General features: G+C 48.8%; 1 protein-coding gene and 1 long non-coding RNA gene across 2 annotated transcripts; one reads left to right on the top strand and one right to left on the bottom strand.

Annotated features, from left to right (window-relative positions):
* Nucleotides 1-1,759: 1,759 nt before the first annotated feature.
* Nucleotides 1,760-11,467, top strand: LOC122493750 (NACHT, LRR and PYD domains-containing protein 7-like). Its single transcript, XM_043598326.1, is given in 5 exon segments — nucleotides 1,760-3,549; nucleotides 5,958-6,128; nucleotides 8,697-8,864; nucleotides 10,584-10,754; nucleotides 11,073-11,467. Coding segments are annotated over 5 exon segments (2,310 nt in total). The 5' UTR covers nucleotides 1,760-1,990; the 3' UTR covers nucleotides 11,314-11,467.
* LOC122493751 lies at nucleotides 6,824-22,275 on the bottom strand. Its single transcript, XR_006300034.1, has 3 exons — nucleotides 21,944-22,275; nucleotides 8,773-8,930; nucleotides 6,824-7,716 (listed from the first exon to the last, which is right to left on the bottom strand). It is a non-coding gene; the product is annotated as an uncharacterized LOC122493751 (long non-coding RNA).
* Between the last annotated feature and the right edge of the window lie 509 nt (nucleotides 22,276-22,784).

Below are 22,784 nucleotides of genomic sequence, written 5' to 3' on the forward strand. Positions count from 1 at the left end.
GTGGTTTTGATTTGTATTTCCCTGATGATGATGTTGAGCATTTTTTCATGTCTGTTAGCCATCTGGATGTCTTTTTTTTAAAATATGAAATTTATTGTCAAATTGGTTTCCGTACAACACCCAGTGCTCATCCCAACAGGTTATCTCCTCAATGCCCATCACCCACTTTCCCCTCCTTCCCACCTCTCCATTAACCCTCAGTTTATTTTCAGATTTTAAGAGTCTCTTATGGTTTGCCTCCCTCCCTCTCTGTAACTTTTTTCCCCTTCCCCATGGTCTTCTGTTAAGTTTCTCAGGATCCACATAAGAGTGAAAACATATGGTATCTGTCTTTCTCTGTATGACTTACTTCACTTAGCATTATATCCTCCAGTTCCATCCATGCTGTTGCAAATGGCAAGATTTCATTCTTTCTCACTGCCAAGTAGTATTCCATTGTATATATAAACCAAAACTCTTTATCCATTCATCAGTTGATGGACATTTAGGCTCTTTCCATAATTTGGCTACAGTTGAAAGTGCTGCTATAAACACTGGGGTACAAGTGCCCCTATGCATCAGCACTCTATATTCCTTGGGTAAATTCCTAGCAGTGCTATTTCTGGATCATAGGGTAGATGTATTTTTAATTTTTTGAGGAACCTCCACACTGTTCTCCAGAGTGGCTGCACCAGTTTGCATTCCCACCAACAGTGCAAGAGGGTTCCCGTTTCTCCACATCTTCTCCAGCATCTACAGTTTCCTGATTTGTTCATTTTAGCCACTCTGACCGGCATGAGGTGATACCTCAGTGTGGTTTTGATTTGTGTTTCCCTGATGAGGAGTGACGTTGAGCATCTTTTCATGTGCCTGTTGGCCATCTGGATGTCTTCTTTGGAAAAGTGTCTATTCGTGTCTTTTGCCCATTTCTTCACTGGATTATTTGTTTTTTGGGTGTTGAGTTTGAGAAGTTCTCTAGAGATTTTGGATACTAACCCTTGATCTGAGATGTCATTTGCAAATATCTTCTCCCCAGTGGGGACAGTTTTTATTTTTCTTCTTATGAGCTTTATGGACTTGCTGCTCACAAATTGAGATTATAATTGATCTCAAATTAGTTGTGTGCTGTGATGTAGGGATCCGAGTTTACTTTTTATGTGGCTATCTAATTGATGCAGCACCATTTATGGAAAGCTGGTTTGTCCCTACTGGTTTGCACTGGAAGACGTTGACCTCGTGAGTCACCAGTGAGCTCGTGGTTCTGTCTCCTGGGTCCTTTGTTTACCTTCTACCAGTTTCCTATCATCTGCTCTAGTTGGTAGTAAGTCTTTGCCAGGGTCAGCACAAGGGTGAATCAAGTGAATGACACCTTAAATTGGGCCCTGGGATGGGGCGCTTGGGTGGCCCAGTTGGTTAAGCGTCTGACTTCAGCTCAGCTCAGGTCATGATCTCACGGTTCATGGGTTCAAGCCCCATGTCGGGCTTTGTGCTGACAGCTCAGAGCGTGGAGCCTGCTTCGGATTCTATGTCTCCCTCTCTCTCTGCCTCTCCCCTGCTCATGCTCTGTCTCTCTCTCTCTCAAAAATAAACAAAAACATTTAAAAAATTCTTCTAGGGGCACCGAAGTGGCTCAGGTCATGATCTCACGGTTCATGTGTTCGAGCCCCACATCAGGCTCTGTGCTGACAGCTCCGAGCCTGGAGACTGCTTCGGATTCTGTGTCTCCCTTGCTCTCTGCCCCTTTCCTGCTCACTTGCGTGCACTCTCTCTCTCAAAAGTAAATAAACATTCAAAAAAAAAAAAACATAAAAAAAGGGATGGGGGGTACTGGCAGGTTACAGGAGCCAGAAGGTCAATACTGTCTGGTAGCGGAAGGTAACGTGCCTATTCTTGATAGTCCTCATTTCTGGTCCTTTACAAAGTGTGTTTTCAAGTTGAGTTGAATCCCTGGCACCCCAACGTTGTCTCCTCGCGTAGCCTTACGGATGCAGAGAAGCGAGACAGGAACGCGATGGAGAAATCCTCCATCCAGAAGGACACTCCTTGGCCAGGAGATGACGACGACGTTCACGACCATGTGACCCAGAGAAGCCAACGGTTCCTATCCCTCTTGAACGCCAGGACGTCCACAGAGCTAATGCCACAGACGGTGGTGCTGCACGGTGCCGCGGGCGTCGGGAAGACCACGCTGGCCAAGAAGTGCATGCTGGACTGGACGCAGGCCGGCCCGGCCCGCGCCCGCCCCGCCGCCCTCTACCTCAGCTGCAAGGCGCTCAGCCGCAGGGGGCCGTGCACCCTGGCGGAGCTGCTGGCCGACAGCGCCCCGGGCCCGCGCCGGGCCCTTCCACGGCTGCTCGCGCGGGCGCGGACGCTCCTGCTGGTCATCGACGCTTTCGAGGAGCTGCGCGTGCCCGCCGCGGCGCTGGCGCGCCACCTGGGCGGCGACTGGGGCGCGCGGCGGCCGGCGCCCGTGCTCCTGGGGGGCCTGCTCAAGAGGAAGCTGCTCCCCGCGGCCACGCTCCTGGTGACCACGCGGCCCGAGGCCCTGGGGGAGCTGCGGCTGGTGGTGGAGCAGCCGCTCCTGGTGGAGGTCGAGGGGCTCTCAGAGCCGGAGCGCAGGGCGTATCTGCGGCGACAGCTGGGAGGCGAGGCTCAGGCGCGGCGCGCTTGGCAGCTCATGCGAAGCAACGCGGCGCTGCTCCGCCTGGGCTCGGCGCCCGCCGTGTGCTGGATGCTGGGCGCCTGCCTGCGGCTGCCCGCGGACGAGGGCGACGACCCGGGCCGCACGTGCCGCACCGCCACGTCGCTGCTGCTGCGCTTCCTGTGCAGCCGGGTCGCGCCCGCGCCGGGCAGCTGCCCGCGCCCGCGCCCCCGGGCCCCGCTGCGCGCCCTGTGCCTGCTGGCGGCCGAGGGCGTGTGGGCGCAGACCTCGCTGTTTGAGCCCCGGGACCTGCGCAGACTGGGCGTGCGCGAGGCCGACCTGCGCCCCTTCGTGGACCGGAGCCTCCTGCTGGAGAGCGGCGAGTGCGCGGGCTGCTACCGCTTCCTGCACCTGAGCCTGCAGCACCTCCTGGCGGCCGCGCTCTACGTCCTGGGCGGCGGCGAGGGCGGCCCCGGCTGGGGCGCTCGCGGGGTGCGGACGCTGCTCTCCAAGGAGGAAGGGCGCCGGAACCCCCACCTGGCCCACGTGGGGCGCTTCTTGTTCGGCCTCGCCAACGAAGACCGGGTCAGGGAGCTGGGGGCCGCCTTCGGCTGCCCGGTGTCCACGGAGCTCAAGCACGAGCTGCTGGCGTGCACCGTGAGGTCCCCCGAGAACGGCCCCTTCTCCTCGGTGACGGACACGAGGGAGACCTTGTGCCGTCTCTACGAATCGCAGGACGAACCGCTGGTGAAGGAAGCCGTGGCCCAGGTCACCGAAGTGTCCCTGCACTTGAAAGACCCCACGGACCTCGCGCACGCGTCCTTCTGCCTCAAGCATTGCGAACGGCTGCAGAAACTGCGTCTGCGGGTGGAAAAGGGCGTGTTCCTGGACGACGACACCGCGTCGGGGTCCGAGGCCCAGGCTGCCGGGTAAGGAGCCTCACGGTTCACTTTGTCAATTGCCCCCGCCCTCAGCCTCCCACCCTGCGGCACCCGGAACGGGGCCGACTTCCGCTCCCTGTGGCTGAGGGTCAGAACGGGCTTCTGGCCACAATTTCTCCTGCCAGCTTGCCACTCAAGGTGCAGGTCGTGATGTTCAGGTTAGGAATGGAACCTTAGTGTTAATGGGACCAGGTTCAGGGTATCCCTAGACCATCTGGATATTTCAGGTATTTTCCTTAACAATTGTTTTTTTTTTTTTTAATTTTTTTTTTCAACGTTTATTTATTTTGGGGACAGAGAGAGACAGAGCGTGAACAGGGGAGGGGCAGAGAGAGAGGGAGACACAGAATCGGAAACAGGCTCCAGGCTCTGAGCCATCAGCCCAGAGCCCGACGCGGGGCTCCAACTCCCGGACCAGGAGATCGTGACCTGGCTGAAGTCAGACGCTTAACCGACTGCGCCACCCAGGCGCCCCTAACAATTGGTTTTAAAAAATTTTTTTAATTAAAATTTTCAATGGTTATTTTTGAGACCGTGAGAGACTGTGAGTGGGGAGGGGGGCAGAGAGAGAGACACACACACAATCCGAAGCAGGCTCCAGGCTCTGAGCTGCCAACGCAGAGCCCCACATGGGTCTCAACCCAGGAACTGGGAGGTCATGACCTGAGCCCAAGTCGGATGCTCACCCAACTGAGCCACCCAGGCGCCCCAACGATTCTCTTTTTCTCAAACTAGAGCCATCATACCATACATCACACCCTCAGGACTTCTGTCTGGAAGTTTGTACTTTTTGACCACTTTGACCCATTTTATCCACATCCTGCCTCTGGCAACCACCATTCTGTTCTATGAGTTCGTGCTTGTTTCTTTTCGGTTCCATGTATAAGGGAGACCATTCAGTATTTGTCTTTCTTCCTTCCCCGGCTTAATTCACTTAGCGTAATGCTCCCGAGATCCATCCATGTAGTCACAAATGGCAAAATGGCAAAATTTCCTTTTTTTTTTTTTTTTTGTGGCTGCATAATATTCTGTCGCATACACACACATTTTCTTTATCCATTCATCCATCAGTGGACACTTAGGTTGCTTCCCTATTTTGTGTATTGTAAATGATGGTGCCATGAACATGGGAGGGCAGATATCTTTTCCAGAGAGTGATTTCATTCTCTCCGGCAAAAGAGCCAGAAATAGGATTCCTGGATCATAGTGTAGTTCTATTTTTAGGGTTTGGAGGAACCTCCAGACATTTTCCATGGTGGCTGTGCCAATTTACGTTCCCACCAACAGGGCGAGAGGATTCCCTTTTCTCCATATCCTCGCCAACACTTTTTTTTTCTTGTCTTTTGAGTCCAGCCATTCTGACAGATGCGAGGTGCGTTTCCATGATGATGAGTGATGTTGAGCATCATTTCATGTGCCTGTTGGGCGTCTGAATGTCTTCTTTGGAAAAATGTCTTTTCAGATCCTCTACTCATTTTTTTTAATAATTTTTTTTAACGTTTTATTTATTTTTGAGATAGGGAGAGACAGAGCATGAACAGGGGAGGGTCAGAGAGGGAGACACAGAATCTGAAACAGGCTCCAGGCTCTGAGCTGTCAGCACAGAGCCCGACGCAGGGCTCGAACTCACGGAGCGCGAGATCATGACCTGAGCCGAAGTCGGACGCTTAACCGACTGAGCCACCCAGGCGCCCCTCCTCTACCCATTTTTAAGTCTTTTTTTTTTTTTGACTTGTAGGTGTTCTTTACATGTTTTGGATATCAACCCCTTATCAGATGATATGATTTGCCAATATTTCCTCCCATTCCATAGGCTGCCTTTTCATTTTGTCGGTGGTTTCCTTTGTGGTACAGCCTGCCAGTTCCTACTCTTCCCATAAATGCTTTTCTTTGTTTTTTCTTTTAAATATAATTTATTGTCAGATCGGCTTCCATACGACACCCAGTGCTCATCCCAACAAGTGCCCTCCTCAATGCCCATCACCCACTTTCCCCTCTCCCCCACTCCCATCAACCCTCAGTTTGTTCTCTGTATTTAAGTCTCTTACAGTTTGTCTCCCTCCCTCTCTGTTTGTAACTGTTTTCCCCTTCCCTTCCCCCATGGTCTTACGTTTTTCAGGATCCACATAAGAGTGAAACCATATGGTATCTGTCTTTCTCTGTATGGCTTATTTCACTTAGCATCACACTCTCCAGTTCCATCCACGTTGCTACAAATGGCCATATTTCATTCTTTCTCATTGCCAAGTAGTATTCCATTGTATATATAAACCACATCTTCTGTATCCATTTGTCGGTTGACGGACAATGTGGGCTCTTTCCATAATTTGGCTATCGTTGAAAGTGCTGCCATACGTGGTTTTCAACAGACGCTCTTGTCTGTCCCTTCCTTCTAGGTGACAGTATGACCACCTCTCTCTCCAGCTCTGGGCGGATCTCTGCTTGGTGTTCAGTTCAAACAAGAGCCTCTGCTTCTTGGATGTGAGCCAAAGCTTCTTGAGTTCCTCCTCCGTGAGGATTCTTTGTGAGCGAATAACCCGTGTCACCTGTCATCTCCAGAAAGTGGTGTGAGTGGAAACTAATCCCCAGGCATTTAAAAAAAATTTTTTTTTCAACGTTTATTTTTTGGGGGACAGAGAGAGACAGAGCATGAACGGGCGAGGGGCAGAGAGAGAGGGAGACACAGAATCGGAAACAGGCTCCAGGCTCTGAGCCGTCAGCCCAGAGCCTGACGCGGGGCTCGAACTCATGGACCGCGAGATCGTGACCTGGCTGAAGTCGGACGCTTAACCGACTGCGCCACCCAGGCGCCCCGCCCAGGCATTTTTAATGTGGCAGCAGTCTGGATGCCTGACCAGGCTCTGACTAACCAGGTGCCCAGAATACAACATATTGACATGGCTCCTAGTGAAAGAATTGTATGTTACCTTGAGTTATTTTCATGAAACTTGGCCAAGTGTTTGGAGGTTTCCATACATCTGCTATGGGCATAGTTGAAACTCTCCTATAGGAAATATAGGTACATGCATGTCAGAAGGAGACCCGGGTGGAAATTGGGGGAAACAGTTGTTGTTGTTTTTTTTAATATGAAATTTATTGTCAAATTGGTTTCCATACAACACTCAGTGCTCATCCCAACAGGTGCCCTCCTCAATACCTGTCACCTCCCCTCCCCTCCCCTCCCTCCCACCCCCCATCAACCCTCAGTTTGTTCTCAGTTTTTAAGAGTCTCTTACGGTTTGGCTCCCTCCCTCTTGGGAGAAACGGTTTTAAATAATGTGAATAAGGAAGCGTTGATAGGGCAATGGTGAATTTATAACTGGTATATGGGATGGGATTGAGAAAGGAGTCCAGGTAGTGAGGTAGGTTGGGGCACAAGTAAATCATGATGGGGCCGCCTGGGCAGGTGACTGTTAGGGTATCCTTTAAAACCAATACATGTGCAAGCGATAAACTTTAGAAGTTGTGTTCAAAATTACAGACCGCTACACTGCTGAAACTCCCTACCATCCCCTTCTCCAAACCAACATGCCTTAGAAAGTTTACTTAAGCCACCCGAAATGTGCTATATACTTGGAAGGAACAGCTCTGGCAAACATCAGTTGACCGTACCTGCCGATGTCAGGAGATCGGTAGCTTGCTTTTCTCAGAATGCCACGGGACTTGTGTGTTCAAAGTGATCTGACATAGGTTGGTGCCTGGAAAGATGTTAGTTTCTTCTGTATGGCCTTGAAAGTTTACATGGGTCTGGTTTTATAAGGCTTTACATGAGAAAACCAGAATTCGATGGCACCCATAACCTGTTCCACTAAGAGTTTTGGACAATGTGAGCAGAGGTCCTGAACAGCCGGCATCCGCCTTACTCTGGCACTCGGTGCTGAAAATTTCATTTTGAAGCCTCTTTCGGATAAACCGATGGGAATGTTCGTTATCTAAACATGAAGGGTCATGCGTTATTAGACCAGTTGTGGGTTTAGGGAGTGTTTTACAGCAGGGGGATGGAGTGCCAGGTCTGGAGGTACAAAAACGGGAGAAGAACCTCTAAAAATATAAGTGTACATGAAGATCTGCAATTATAGGGTAGAAGACGCAGTCGTGGCGGGTGTTGAGTCCATGCCAAATTAGGATTCATTAATCATGCCTCAGAAAGAGGTCCTGAAAGAAAAATTTCCCCCAGTTATTTCCTGCTGTGCACACAGGATAACTTAGGAGCTAGATTTCATGATGCATAACACCAAGTTGATTAAGTCTTACTCTGAAGAAGGTGGCATAGAGTCCAGATGCCAGAAACAAAAAATCTTATCATTTTTTTTTTTTTAGTGCTGAATTGTTTCTTGAAGTCCACAGTTGGTTTAGAGGAAATTCATGTTCTCCTCCCTTTAAGATTTCTTGTAATGCTATTTAACATTCCACAATCCATGATTTGGCTATTGTTGATAGCGCTGCTATAAACACGGGGGTGCAGGTGCCCCTTGGAATCCGCGTGTTTGTATCCTTTGGATAAGTACTAATAGTTCAATTGCTGGGTCGTAGGGTGGTTCTATTTTTAACTTCTTGAGGAACCTCCATACTGTTCTCCAGAGTGGCTGCATCGGTTTGCATTCCCACCAGCAGTGCACGAGGGTTCCCCTTTCTCGGCATCCTTGCCAATGTCTGCTGTCTCCCGACTTGTTAACTTTAGCCGATGTGGCAAGCATCGGGTGACTCTTCATGGCCCATACCCTCAGGGCGTCTGGTTTGTTTTCTAACTCATAAACCATAACGTGCTGTAGCCTTGGTGGAAACAGCTTTGTGGAAATGGAAACAGCTACCGGGAGTGGCAGTCAGAAATCCTTTATTCTGGCTAGGGAAGGTCAGTAGACATTGAGGGTGAGGGGAAGAAGGCTGTGAGCTGAAGGAGACACATGGCAGGACACAAAAACACAAGGAGAGCGCATTTCATCAGCATGAACTAAGACAACGGTGACTGACCCCTTCAGCCGTCCTGGCTTTTCTTCTTTCCAGCCATCACTCTATTGACTCGCTCTCCTCATCCGCTTTCCTGACCATCTTCCCCCGTCCACCTTGACCCCGAGACTGCTCACCTCTCTGTATCCACAGCACTCAAGACGGAACCCCTTTTTGTTTTTCCCTAGGATCAAAAAGGTCTCCCCTGCCGATGCTTATCGGAACTTGTGTCTAGCTGTCATCGGTAAGAGGACTCTGACCTACCTGGTCCTGGAAGGTGGTGGCCACAGTGACAAGCTGCTGCTGCTGTTGTGTGAGCCACTGAAACACTCCAGATGTAACCTGCAGTATCTGAGGTAGATCTCCCGGTCCTTGCTTTTCTCAGCAGTCATCTGATGCCGTGCGCTAGCTGCCCCGTGCCTCTGGGTGAACTGGAAAGGAGACAGACCTACTCGGATCGGATGCCACGTTAAACAGGGGACGTAGTCTTGGACAGAGGCAGAAACCCCATCCACATTCTTTTTTCTCCAGCTAGCTCGTCTTGTGCATTGAATAACGAGCCCCGAGGGCAAAGAAACACCCAGAACTCTGCACTGTCCTCTGGCTCAGGGACATGGTATCTTAGACTCCAGGTTGCCTACATGGTAGGATTCAGAGCAACCATCATCCCTAACTGACCACTCAGCAATACCACAGAAGCATCAAGTATCCTGGCCGCTGGTATTTCACTGATTTGAGCAATTCCTCAGAGACCGCCCTCCCCCCCCATGAGCACTCTGATGATCATCACCCACCTAGGGAACCATGTTTCCTTCCTTTGGTTTAGTTGGGTGGCAGCCTGAGGTACAGGTTATCAGTACAGGTTTGTTTTGTTTTTAGATTTGAGCTCACTTCCAAATACCATTTTTTTTTCAACGTTTTTTATTTATTTTTGGGACAGAGAGAGACAGAGCATGAACGGGGGAGGGGCAGAGAGAGAGGGAGACACAGAATTGGAAACAGGCTCCAGGCTCTGAGCCATCAGCCCAGAGCCCGACGCGGGGCTCGAACTCACGGACCGCGAGATCGTGACCTGGCTGAAGTCGGACGCTTAACCGACTGCGCCACCCAGGCGCCCCTCAAATACCATTTTTTACCTCTAGGATTCTGAGCTGTTTCCTCATCCATAAAGCGGGTTCTTGAGCATTGAATGAAGCAGGACTATGACCTGCTTTGCACAGGGGGCAGACACAAAGGGTAGCTCTTTGCCTATGGATGATTTTTGATGTTGTTCCTCATTTAATTAGAAAAAAAATGTTACTCTAAAGTTTTGATAAGTGATGTTTCTAAGTGGGTACACTAAACCTCGGCAAATGTCTGAATCAGAATCTCCCACTTAGGCTCACAGGATTTGAGACCCTTCACATTCCACCCTGTCTGTATTCCAATGACTTAAGCAAATTTATAACCTCTTCGTTATAGGCTAATCTCTGAGGCCAGAAAGGTACTAATTTTAAGAACTCCCAATGGGGCGCCTGGGTGGCTCAGTTGGTTAAGCGTCTGACCTTGGCTCAGGTCATGATCTTGCGGTTTGTGAGTTGGAGCCCCGCCTCGGGCCCTGTGCTGACAGCTCGGAGAGTGGAGCCTGCTTCCGATTCTGTGTCTCATCTCTCTCTGCCCCTCCCCCGCTCATGCTCTGTCTCTCAAAAATAAACGTTAAATTTTTTTTTTTTTAAAGGCAGTTTCACCTTCTGGGATGAGCACTGGGTGTTGCATGGAAACCAATTTGACAATAAATTTCATATTTAAAAAAAAAAGGCAGAGTTTGAGCAGTAACAGGCCACGTTAGTGAAACTTCATGCCTAATTGTATTGTAGATTTTTTTCTCTTACATGAGGTTGGATGTTGATCAAATTGCAATGGGGACATTTGAAGAAGCAAAGGAGATCAATTCTCAGTACTAATTCAGGTCAGGGTTGGGCACATATTGGAGAAGAATGAAATGGAAATCCAGTATAGTCTTCAGGGAAGCACTGTAAGCTGATGTGACCTCTCTGTCCTCCCAGAAGAATGGCTTTCCCCCATTTATCCCACAGGCTGGGATCCTGTTCTGACACCACTCAGCAGTGGGCTTATTTCTTCTCAGCCCTTGAAGTCAACCAGTCCCTCACATGCCTGAACCTCACAGCAAATGAGCTCCTGGATGAGAGTGCCAGGTTGCTGTGCAAGACTCTGAGACACCCCAAGTGCTTCCTGCAGAAGCTGTCGTAAGTGCTGCCTCTGTTCCCGTGGAGCATCTCCACACTAGGTCTGGGGCCACATAGGGAACAGCACTGGTAACACCTGGATTTCCTGGGCGACCCATATGGGACTTCCCCCTGACATAGACCCCCTAGCTCCCAGTTTTGGTTCCAGGTGGATAATTCAAGCATCTTTCTTGCCCTTCTCCCATTCCTGGTCCTTCGGGCTTTGATCATGAGCACATGTTATAGGGGGTGCTGAATTAACAAGAAGGGATGTCAGCCAAGAAGGCTGGGCTTTGGAAATGTTCTCACGGTCTTGCTACGTGTGCGGTGCTTTCGCAGGTTAGAAAACTGTCATCTTACAGAAGCCTGTTGCGAGGAGCTCTCTTCTGCTTCGATCGTCAACCAGGCGCTGACGCGCCTGTGCTTGGCCAACAACAACCTTGGGGATGGTGGGGTGAAACTTTTACGTGGGGGTCTGAGTCACCCTGTCAACTACAGAACCTGGTTTAAGTCTGTGTGTGCGCGCACCTGCATTCAGGTAGGACAGATAGGAGAGCACTTGATGATGCTACGTGAATGAAATTGGCGAGACCCTGGTACACATTAGGGAAAGGACAGGTAGAAACAGATAGGAATATTCACATGCCTTTCAGAGCAGGGCTTACCTTCTGACCTCTTCCTATGTCAGAAATTTGGGATAGACAGTTGGTTCTCGGGTCTGATGTTCTGTGTATGTTTTTAAAGTCCACATGACCTACGTGTTCCTACAACTGTGAAGGGGTTGAGTTATGTGGTAGGGTTCAATACTTTCTTTATTTCCTGCAAATGGCTAGATGGTAAAGATTTTAGACTTTATGGGCCATAGGGTCTCTCTTGCAAGTATTCAACTGTGCCATTGCCGAGTTGAACACGTAAGGAAATGAAGTGTGGTTGTGTCACACTAAAACCTTATTCACCAGAAACAGGTGGTGGGCTGGATTGGACCCATGGGCTGTAATTTGCTGACCCTTGTTATATGGGAATAATCCCAGCATGGGATACCTGTTCCCATTAGAAGCATAGTTAGGGTAACATTCAACAGACTGGGCAGAGTTAGAGGCTTATTTCTGTTCAGATTTTTTTTTCTTGGCTTTGATTTCCCTGAGCTGCTTATTTTCCTGGGGGCACTTCTGTCTGCCCATTAGCCTTATGGCTTCTAGCTGGATTAATCTAGGCTCTCCTTTAATCCAGATGTGCTCCAGTCATTTAAGACTAAAAAGAGAAAACAAGTTTTCGGCTTATAGTGGCATATAAAGAAAATGAAAAGATCTAATGAATACTGTTTAGGTAGCACATAGGAAGCACAGAAAATTCTACAAGGCTGTCTGTGTAGTGACATCATGTCTTTATTTTTTTTAACTTAAAAAAATTTTTTTTAATCTTTATTTTTGAGAGACAGAGAGAGCACGAGCAGGGGAGGGGCAGAGAGAGAGAGGGAGACACAGAATCCGAAGCAGGCTCCAGGCACAGAGCCTGACGCGAGGCTCGAACTCACGGACTGTGAGATCATGACCCGAGCTGAAGTCGGACACTCAACCGACCGAGCCACCCAGGTGCCCCGGACATCATGTCTTTAGAGTTGGCTTAGGCATCTAAACAAAAAATGTCCAGGGGCGCCTGGGTGGTACAGTCAGTTAAGCATCCTACTTTGGCTCAGGTCATGATCTCGCGGTTCGTGAGTTTGAGCCCCGTGTCGGGCTCTGTGCTGACAGCTCAGAGCCCGGAGCCTGCTTTGGATTCTGTGTGTGTGTCTGTGTCTCCTTCTCTGCCCCTCTCCTGCTTGTGCTCTGTCTCTCAAAAATAAATAAATGCCAAAGTTTAAATAAAAAATGTCCAGTGCTCGTTAAACACCCACTGTGTGCGAGGGACTACTAAATTTTACAAAGATTTTAAAAAAATTATTACAACCCATGAGATAGTTACCTTTATTTCAGATTTACTAATTGGAAAACCAACACTTAGCCACTTAGCTTGCCTGTGGTCACATCTATGTGGTAGGTAAAAAGCCCCCCCTAGAAACTGAAATGGCAAAGATCATTGCTTTAAATACGTAGAGTTGATGTTGGACCAAGCCTCCACTTAGCCTACAAAACTCACTCTTATATTTTGTTTGAGTTCCCCTGCCTAAACTTCTCGGGTTCACCGATGACTTTAGGATTTCGCATACTACAAAGCATGGGGTCTGTTGGTCTAGTTATCATCCCTGAACTTCAGGGTCTGTGGCCGCGGTTGCAATTATGCCATGGTTGGGGCACAGGGCTGGGACGGTTGATTACAGACCCACCTGTCTAAATGTACCAGGTGGCCATCCTTCTGTGTGGTCTGGCCTCCTAGTCAGAGGGCTTTGTAGAAGCCTAAGCTTGTAGGAAAGTCTACAGAGTTTAAACGACAAACCCAGTCACTAGCTTTCCGGAAACTTGAGCTTTTGGTATGCCACAGTCCCGTTGGGATGATTTCAACACAAGCCATGAAATAAAATCTCTCTGTCTCTCTACAGCAAGAGTAGAACCCTGGTGGCCTAACCACGCAAAAAATGAATGGGACCTCAGATTCAGTCTTGGGTCTCTCTGACCCTAGAGCCCAAGCTCTCGACCTATAGGACATGCTGCTGTTCTAGGAACATCTGTATCTTAAGCGTAGGTCTGTGTCTGCATAATAAAAGGTGGCAGACAAAGGTCAGTTGAACCCTCTAACACTCAGGCAGGGTGGGCATGATGTAATGATTTCACGTGCACGTTTTCACGTACAGGTCTGCCTGAAAGTCTGTAGCTCACAGTGGAAGGTGTGTGCTATTGGAAGGAGCAACCACTCTGCAGGGCGTAAGTCAGAAGAATCCAACAGTCTTTGCAGGTTATCACGTTGCAACATAACCAGACGTGGCTGTACACACCTCTCAAAGCTGCTCCAGGAAGACTCCAGCTTAACAAACTTGGATCTGGGGTTCAACCCCATAGCTACGGGATCGTGGTATCTCTGCGAGGCCTTGAAGAAGCCAAATTGTAACCCAAGATGTCGCGGGTAGGTACTTTGGCTCGTTTTGTTTTTTTTTTTTTTTATTTTTTTTTCAACGTTTATTTATTTTTGGGACAGAGAGAGACAGAGCATGAACGGGGGAGGGGCAGAGAGAGAGGGAGACACAGAATCTGAAACAGGCTCCAGGCTCCGAGCCATCAGCCCAGAGCCCGATGCGGGGCTCGAACTCCCGGACCGCGAGATCGTGACCTGGCTGAAGTTGGACGCTTAACCGACTGCGCCACCCAGGCGCCCCTGGCTCGTTTTTTAAGGTGCTGTGGAGATGCGTAATCTTCCTGAGGTGTTTGAGAATGCAGACTGCAATAGTCTCTCTCCTCCAATTTAGGAGGCAAATCCCTGCAGAAATCCTAAGCACCCGGTTTACCTGTATTGACAGTCATTCAGAGGGCCTGGAGGAGTAGGCTAGAGGTGTGGACAGCCCCCAGTAGAGTGGGCTTCAGGGGCACACAGCTTCTGTGTGAGCAGGATCCAGTGAGCAGGACACAGTGGGCCTGCCTCGACTCAGTGACCAGGGGACCATGGATGGATACTGCCCCCAGGAAAGGCGGTGACTCCATCGACGGGACGGTAGGCTCCACACCACCTTCTCCCTCCCACGTCTTGGTCAATTGCATCTCACTGATGCAAAGTACTTTGCAACTAGAACCCTATTGGAAAGAGAATCTGGGTCATGTAACAGCTTCCCTGCCCTTGCGGAGATGAGAAAGTACACTAGAACACAGGGTGATTCTGTTTAACGTCTTGGCTGTACTGGAGAACTCTTAAAATTCCTGATGGTCAGGCTGCCTCCCAAAACTGATGAAATTTAGGGCAAGTGGAACCCGGCATCCAAGTCTTCAGAGGTATTCCAGACGATTCCAGTTTCCACGGAGTTTGAGCTCCCTTGAATTAGACGTTGGGGAAGACGCTGCACAAGCAAATCCAGTGTCCACAGGTTAGGGTTGACCTTTTTTTTTGGTCATGGAACGAGGACCTGGCAACCTAGCCGAGGTATTGAACAGGGGCTCTGACCTCAAACTGGGGTTCAGATGCCATCTGATACTCATTGGCAGTGACGTCCGATGTTCCAATTTCCCCTTTATGGAATGCATGATTCTATAGGATTCCTCCTCACGATTTCACACCTAACGCATTTATGGAGTTACTTTGTGGGCTCATCAACCTCGCGATAAAGTTTCACGCAGCAGGCGCGTGAATCCGTATTTATTACAGAATCTCAGGGTGTTCCCTGTGACCAAGGCTCTTTGTGTCTACCTTCGCCTCAGGCTTTTCTCCCCAGCTCGGGGCGCATCTTCAACTGACTTTTCGGTTCCCAGAACGCACCCAGCTCCTTCCCACTGTGCAAAGTCTTTGTTCTGACTCTTTGGTTTCCTTCGTTCTGGGTCGTGCACTCAGACCCTTCAATTTGCAGAGATATCTGCTAACATTTCACTTCTTCGCTCGGCTGTCATAGGGGGCAACAAACTAGTTTCGATCATTCCAGATCTCCCGATTATCCCACCATGGTACACTCTGTTCTCTATAAATTGTGGCATTTTCCTACCCAGTCACTGGGTCTATAAGTCTCTTAAAAAATGTGTATTTTTGTCAGGCATGGAGTTTGTGCATATGTGTGAGCAGGGGAGGGGCAGAGAGAGAATCCCAAGCAGGCTTTGCGCCGTTAGCTCAGAGCCTGACATGGGGCTTGAACTCATGAACTGTGAGATGGTGGCCTGAGCCAAAATCAAGAATTGGATGCTTAACTGACTGAGCCACCCAGCTGCCCTTATAATTTGTTAAATTGAGGGGCGCCTGGGTGGCGCAGTCAGTTAAGTGTCCGACATCAGCCAGGTCACGATCTCGCGGTCCGTGAGTTCGAGCCCCGCGTCGGGCTCTGGGCTGATAGCTCAGAGCCTGGAGCCTGTTTCCGATTCTGTGTCTCCCTCTCTCTCTGACCCTCGCCCGTTCATGCTCTGTCTCTCTCTGTCCCAAAAAAATAAATAAATGTTGAAAAAAAAAATTTTTTTAATTTGTTAAATTGAAAATTCACACAATATAAAATCCGCCATTTAAAAGTGCATAACTTGGTGGCTTTTGCTACACTTATTATCTGTTTTATCACCCCAAATGGGGACTCCAGACCTCTTGGCCCCTGGTGACCACACATCTATTTTCTGTCTCCATTCTATACCTATCTTGCTATCCATATACAATTCGGCATATTCCGTGTAAACAGAGTCCTGCATACAGTAAGCAGCTTTTCGTGTTGGGCTTCTTTCAGTGAGTATGATATTTTCAAGATTGATCTACACTGGAGCAGGTATAAATCCTTCATTCCTTTATATGGCGGAACAATATCCCACTGTAGGGATCAACCACAATGTGTTAATCCATTTATCCATTGTGAGTTTTATTTCCGAGGGGGATGCAATTTATTTCTTGTATCTGCAGTGCCTGTTACAGCACCTGGGGCAGCAAAGGATGGTTGGCGGTGTGGGGCATAGACGTGCAGAGGGTACAGAGCTCAAGGGTACGCGGCTGAGGGGGCAGTCTGGCTTGAGTCAGCCCACTGGGCTCTTTATAAGCTAGCATGAACCATATCAACCATAAAGGGTCCCACCCTCTGTTTCCCACTGGCAAACGCATCTTGTAGTCTAGGAAGAGCTCTAGAACAAGGAGGCGAGGAACGGAGGCGATGTTCACATACCATGCCTTACTGAGTATAACTGACTCACTGGAAAGTCTAGGAGAAAACAGTCCATCTCTTCACCAACTAGAAGGCTTCTGTCCTCTTCTTCATCTGCTTTCCTTTTGCACCTCACGTTCATTTTGAGACCCCTCCTTCCAGACACCTAGCAGATGACCACTGACGCCTCCACTGCTTAACGTTCGCATTGAGGCCACCAACTCTCCCGTGAAGTGTGGCATGATCCCTGAGATGGTCCTTGATTTCCTGAAGTTTGTTCTCAACCCATCTCCCTGAAGTACCTGTCAAGCTTCAAGCCAGGCCACGGGCAGCTGTTTCAAAAGGCCCAAAAGCTCCTTCCCTGTGCCACTGCAGGTCAAATCTGAAGGTTTTTCCAGGAGTCTACAAGACCCTCCCCCAGCTTGGCATTTCAGCTACAGTGAAGCTGTATCGGTGGCTTAGGTCCCCCACTTACCATAATGGCCCCGTCTCCTCCTTTACCTTTTTTTCTCCTATCATCTTCCCAATGAGGGATTCACCAACCACCATAAAGCTACCGAATGCTTCTCTGGCCTAGTTGACCCTCATCCTGCTAACGTGGCTTCTCTACCGCCGTCCACTGTCTTCCACGTTCTGAGGGAAGTCTGATGTCACTAAAATAAGCTCCGTGAAGAAAATAATTTTTTCCTTTCCTACCTTCACTACTAGGTCCCCAGCCAGCAAAACCAAGTGCAACACGGTAGGTTCTGGGTGAGTACTGACTGGGTCTCTGTGCTTTCTCCCCACAGGCTCTGTGGCTGCTCCATCACCCCCTCCTGTTGTCAGGGTCTTGCACTGGTGGTAGTCAGCGCCCAGAGGCTGGAAACTCTGGACCTGAGCTGGAATACCTTGGGGCAGAGCGGAATAATGATGCTCTTTGAGGCTTTAAAACAGAGTAACGGCCCCTGGAAGATACTCAGGTTGGAGACGGAGGAATCTAGCATGGAAGTCCAGAAGCTACTGAAGGATGTAAAAGACAGCAATCCAAATCTGACAATCGAAAGAAGCGATGCCAGAACCGCCCGATCTCCATGGTGTGACTTTGTCTTTAATACCCTGAGATCCTTCTTAATGACTACGTGTCTTTTTTTTATTTTAATTTTTTTTTCAACGTTTATTTATTTTTGGGACAGAGAGAGACAGAGCATGAACGGGCGAGGGGCAGAGAGAGAGGGAGACACAGAAACGGAAACAGGCTCCAGGCTCTGAGCCATCAGCCCAGAGCCTGACGCGGGGCTCGAACTCCCGGACCGCAAGATTGTGACCTGGCTGAAGTCGGACACTTAACCGACTGCGCCACCCAGGTGCCCCTATGACTACGTGTCTTAAAGGGGGTGATCTGAGAGCTCTAAGACCCACCATGAATGAAGACCAGAGGGTCAAATGTTAATCACCAGGTCAAATAGATGCCATTTAGTGCTGGCTTTCCCTCTCCGGTTTCACAGTAAATTCTGCACAAGTCACATACCGACTTTATGTCACAATGTCTGTCTCACAAGGACACAAGCATAATAAAAGGCAAAGAACTTTGAGGTTGTGCTTGTACGCCTGAGACCTAACTTAGACTTAGCTTTATACTTGGTATACTTTGTCTAGGAAGAAATATTACTTAGTTCACCGATGGTTATGTTGGTTTCTTTCATTTTTCTGCCCTCGCTCAGGTATTTCTTGGCCAAATTAAAAAATTTTTAATGTTTATCTTGAGAGAGAGAGAGAGAGAGCACGAGCAGGGGAGGGGCAGAGAGAGGGAGGGAGGGAGGGAGGGAGGGAGAGAGAGAATCCCAAGCAGGCTCTGTGCCAGCACACAGACTGATGCAGGGCTGGAACTCATGAACCGCGAGATCATGACCTGACCTGAAACCAAGAGTCAGATGCTTTTTTTTTTTTTAATTGGAAGAATATTTTTATTAGAGTCAGATGCTTAACGAACTGAGCCACCCAGGCTCCGCTCTTGGCCAAATTTAATAGGTGCCTGATGGGTCTACATGATCGGTGTGGTGTGTACCCTCCTTAGTCAGTTTTAGGATATTCTAAGCCAGAACTTTTTCTGTAAAAAGCCAGGTAGCTAAAATGTTAGGTCACTCTCACAATGATTCCACTTTGCTATTGTAGGGTGAAAACAGCCATAGACAATTCATAAATAAATGGGCATGGCTGTGTTCCAATAAAACTTTATTTATAAAAATAGGCAAGGGGCCAGATTTGGCCTATGGGCCATAGTTTGCCAACCCCTGTTCTAATCTATACTAATGAAGTACAGATCTGACCGCATCATTGTTTTTAACCTTTCAGTGATTGTGTGTGTCTGTGTGTGCTCCATTGCATTAGAAACCACAGCTTTCCCTGTTACCACATCCCTATTGCTGATAACTCACAGAGAGGGTGCAAAGGCCACTTTCGAACTTTCTTGAAAAAAAAAAAATGCAGAATCACCATTTAGCACTAATCCCCAGGCACTGACAAAAGTGGGTGATCTATATCCTCATTTGATTTTTCTACCAAACTTAAAGTAGTCCAATCACGTATCTCTGAGGAATGACAACACTGATATGGGGATGTTACAAAAACAGTGACCTACAGTTGGTGACTTAAGCGGAGAGCTTAAATAACACAGAACTGCTTCCTTTAGATTTAGGATAACATTTTGGTGAAGTTTTCTTCCCTGACATTTTCACGTGATGGATCTATTAAAAAATCCCAAATTTTTAGGGGAGACAAAAAGGTCTTTCTAAAGCCTCATTCTTGAAGAATGATTGCCTGCCATATAATTGAAAGCTGACAGGTGTTGTCGCTCAGCATTTTGGAGGTACCATTCAATGCTTTGTCCTTTATTGTGGGTGTTGGGATTTCTGCTAATTGCCGCTACTTTGTAGGTGATTATTCCTCTCATCCTGGCTGTTGTCGAGATGATCTCCTGTCTGCACACTGATTTCTTTTTAAAAACTTTAAAAAATATTTATTTATTCTTGAGACAAAGCACAAGCAGGAAGGGGAAGAAAGAGAGGGAGGGAGGGAGGGAGGGAGGGAGGGAGGGAGAGAGAGAGAGAGAGAGAGAGAGAGAGAGAGAGAGAGAGAATACCAAGCAGGCTCCGTGATGACAGCACAGAGTCCGACGCAGGGTTTGCACCCACAAGCTGTGAGATCATGACCCGAGCTGAAGTCAGACGCTTCACCGACGGAGTCTCCCAGGCGCCCCATGCACACTGATGTTTTTGATAGGGATTTCATTTCCTACTTTTTATTTGTTTTATGCTGTAGGGATTCAGACTTTGGGGGGGAAAAAAACCTCAGCTCAGCCCCTTGATCTCTTTGTGTATTGTCCCCCTTCCAAGTTCTAGGTCGTCTCCTCGTTTCATCTTTTAACCTCTCTTGTGCATTTTTCTCTGGGCTGTGTTGTGGGTTAAGCATCACAGCAGTTCGTTGAAAGAGAACTAGTCAGCCAGAAGTTAAAGTCCACAAATTAACACAGGATTCTTCTTACTATCTCAAGGGTGGAAACAGTGTGGCTTAATTTAGCAAGTCAGTGGTACCAGGAAGGACCTGGGTTTTTTTGTTTTTGTTGTTTTAACTATTTGGCATGACCATCTTATCAAGATAAATCTGCTCCAGTGCTCAAGGTTGCGTAGTATTGGGTGTTCCACCCAGCAGATACCAGTTTACAAGGCTTCTGCATAACTGTGTTTACTGGGGTGTGGAGAGACAAGGATTTCAGGGAAAGAGGCCGTGGAGGATTTGCGTTGGGCTCAGGAGAAGTGATCAAGTTATTGGAGGCAGTGCTGAGTCAGAACCCAAGTTTCCACGTGGATACAGGGCCTTAAAAAAAAAAAAAAAAGATACATTGTGGCGGCTGGCCCGACTGAACAGGTCTGGCTCAGACCCTGTGTTGGATATTGGGTATTTAAAATACATTTTTGCTGAGACGTTGCTGCAGCCCTCCAAACGCCCCCCAAAAGGTCCTATTATCTTACCTATTTGTAAATAAACACGGTGGATTCAACGGTCCACCATGACATAGCATCTAAGAAGCGGACAGACTTGAAACCAATGTTCGCTACATTGTAAAGTTTAGCTTCCTTTGTGCAGAAATTTAAAAGTCTTAAGGATTTGGGGGTCAAACAGCATAAAATTTTAGTGGTTCTCAGGAGTGACTTTGCCACCCATGGGTCATTGGGCAACGTTTGCAGATATTTTTATTGTCACAACTAGAGGGTGCTCCTGGCATCTAGTGGGCAGAGCCTGGGGATGCTGCTGGACATTTACAAGGCACGGGACAGCCCCTGCAACAAAGAATGAGCCGCTCAAAATTTCAGTTGTGCTAAAATTGAGACCTTCTACAGGCTCTGCATTCATTACTACAGACTAAGTGTCCTCAACCAAGGGATACTTCGCAATGTCTGTAGACTTTTGGTGATAAAATACACATATCAAATTTACCACTGTCATCGCTTAAAAGTGTGCAATTTAGGGGCACCTGGGTGGCTCAGCTTATGCGTCCAACTTCGGCTCAGGTCATGGTCTCAGAGTTCATGGGATCGAGCCCCACATCGGGCTCTGTGCAGCTCAGAGCCTGGAGTCTGCTTTGGATTCTGTGTCTCCTTCTCCTTCTCTCTCTCTCCTCGTGCTCTCTCTCAAAAATAAACATTAAAAAAACAAAAAAACCAAAAGTGTACAATTTAGCAGCAGTTGGAGTTCTGCTAACCATCCTACGACACACACGAGAGCCCCCCAAAACAAAACCAAAAAAACCCCAAAAAACCAGAAACACCCATAAACACAGAGAATAAACAGGTGGTTGCCAGAGGAGAGGTGGGGGAGGGGGGATGATCAGCATAGGTGAAGGGGTTTAAGAGGTACAAACTTAGAGTCACAAAATAAGTCACAGGGATGAAAAGTCCAGCAGAGGGAATATGATCAACAATATTGCAGTAATAGAAATTGACAGATGGTAGCTACACTCGCAGTGGGCATCGAAGCGCATAGAATTGAAGCCCAGTGTTGCACACCTGAAGCTAATCAAACGTCGTCAATGATTCTTCAATAATAACGATAGAAAAACTCACTCCATCTTTCTGAGGTTCAAACCCCCGCAGCAGAGGACAGCCCGCCAGGCCTCCTGGCTGATCCGAGGTCCTCAGGGCACTGCACCACGCTGCGTAAAAACACCAAGGAGGAGGACTCTACTCTTCCTTCTCTATCTTCCAGACAGCAGGTGGGGGGGGGGGGGGCACTGCCCACACCTGTGCCTCCAGCAGACCCCCGCCCCCAGCCTCAACCCCTCACTAGCTCAGCTCTGCAGGCGCCAGCGGGCCTCTGGGCTGAGCCTTGCACCTCCTACCCTCCAAGCCTGCAGAGCCTGGGGAATCCAGACAGAAAGTGCAGGACCATCCTGTGCCCGGGAAAGGACAGACACCCTGCAGGTGTGGGGTGATCTCACCTGGGCTTCTCTTCCAGCGCTGAGTCCCAGCGGAGGATCCCGGCGTCGGAGGGTCAGTCCCGTCCCCAACTGCACGCTTTGTTGACCCTCTTCTTGCTTAGCACGGAGTGGCTGGGAAAGACAGATGTGGGTTAGAAGCTCACTTCTCCTATAAAAAGACTCAGTGCAGAATTTGGCGTGGAAAGCTGAATCCTCAGGAAGATTCAGGGTTTGATCCTCCTTCCCAGACACTTGCTAGACCTTCTCTTTCAGCTCATCCCAATTTCATGATTGCAAACAGGTTGTCTGAGAATGCCACGTGTCTGGGTCAATCCATGATAGACCCTGGGAGGGGGCAGAGGTGGAACATTCCATCATGCATCAAGGGGGGGGCAGAAGTGGAACATTCCATCACAGACCCAGCCAGGGGACAGCAAGAGGTGGAACATTCCATCGCAGACCCAGGGGACAGCAAGAGGTGGAACATTCAACCATACACCCACGGGCAGCTAGAGCTGGAACATTCCATCATAGACCCAGGGGAGCAAGAAGTGGAACATTCCTTCATGAGCTAAGGGGGGGAGCCAGAAGTGGAACATTCCATAATGGGCCAAGGGGAGGAGCTAAAAGTGGGACAATCCATCACAGACTCGGGGGGAGGGTAGCCAGAAGTGGAACATTCCATCATGAGCTAAGGGGGGGGGAATCCAGAAGTGGAACAATCCATCATAGACACAAGGGGTAGGGGAGAACCCGAAGTGGAATATTCCATCACAAACCCAGGAGGGAGCCAGAGGTGGAACATTCCACCATGGGCAAAGGGGGTGAGCCAGAAGTGGATCATTCCATCACAGACCCAGGG

This window comes from Prionailurus bengalensis, chromosome E2 (genome assembly GCF_016509475.1).
Source record: "Prionailurus bengalensis isolate Pbe53 chromosome E2, Fcat_Pben_1.1_paternal_pri, whole genome shotgun sequence".
Taxonomy (NCBI): domain Eukaryota; kingdom Metazoa; phylum Chordata; class Mammalia; order Carnivora; family Felidae; genus Prionailurus; species Prionailurus bengalensis.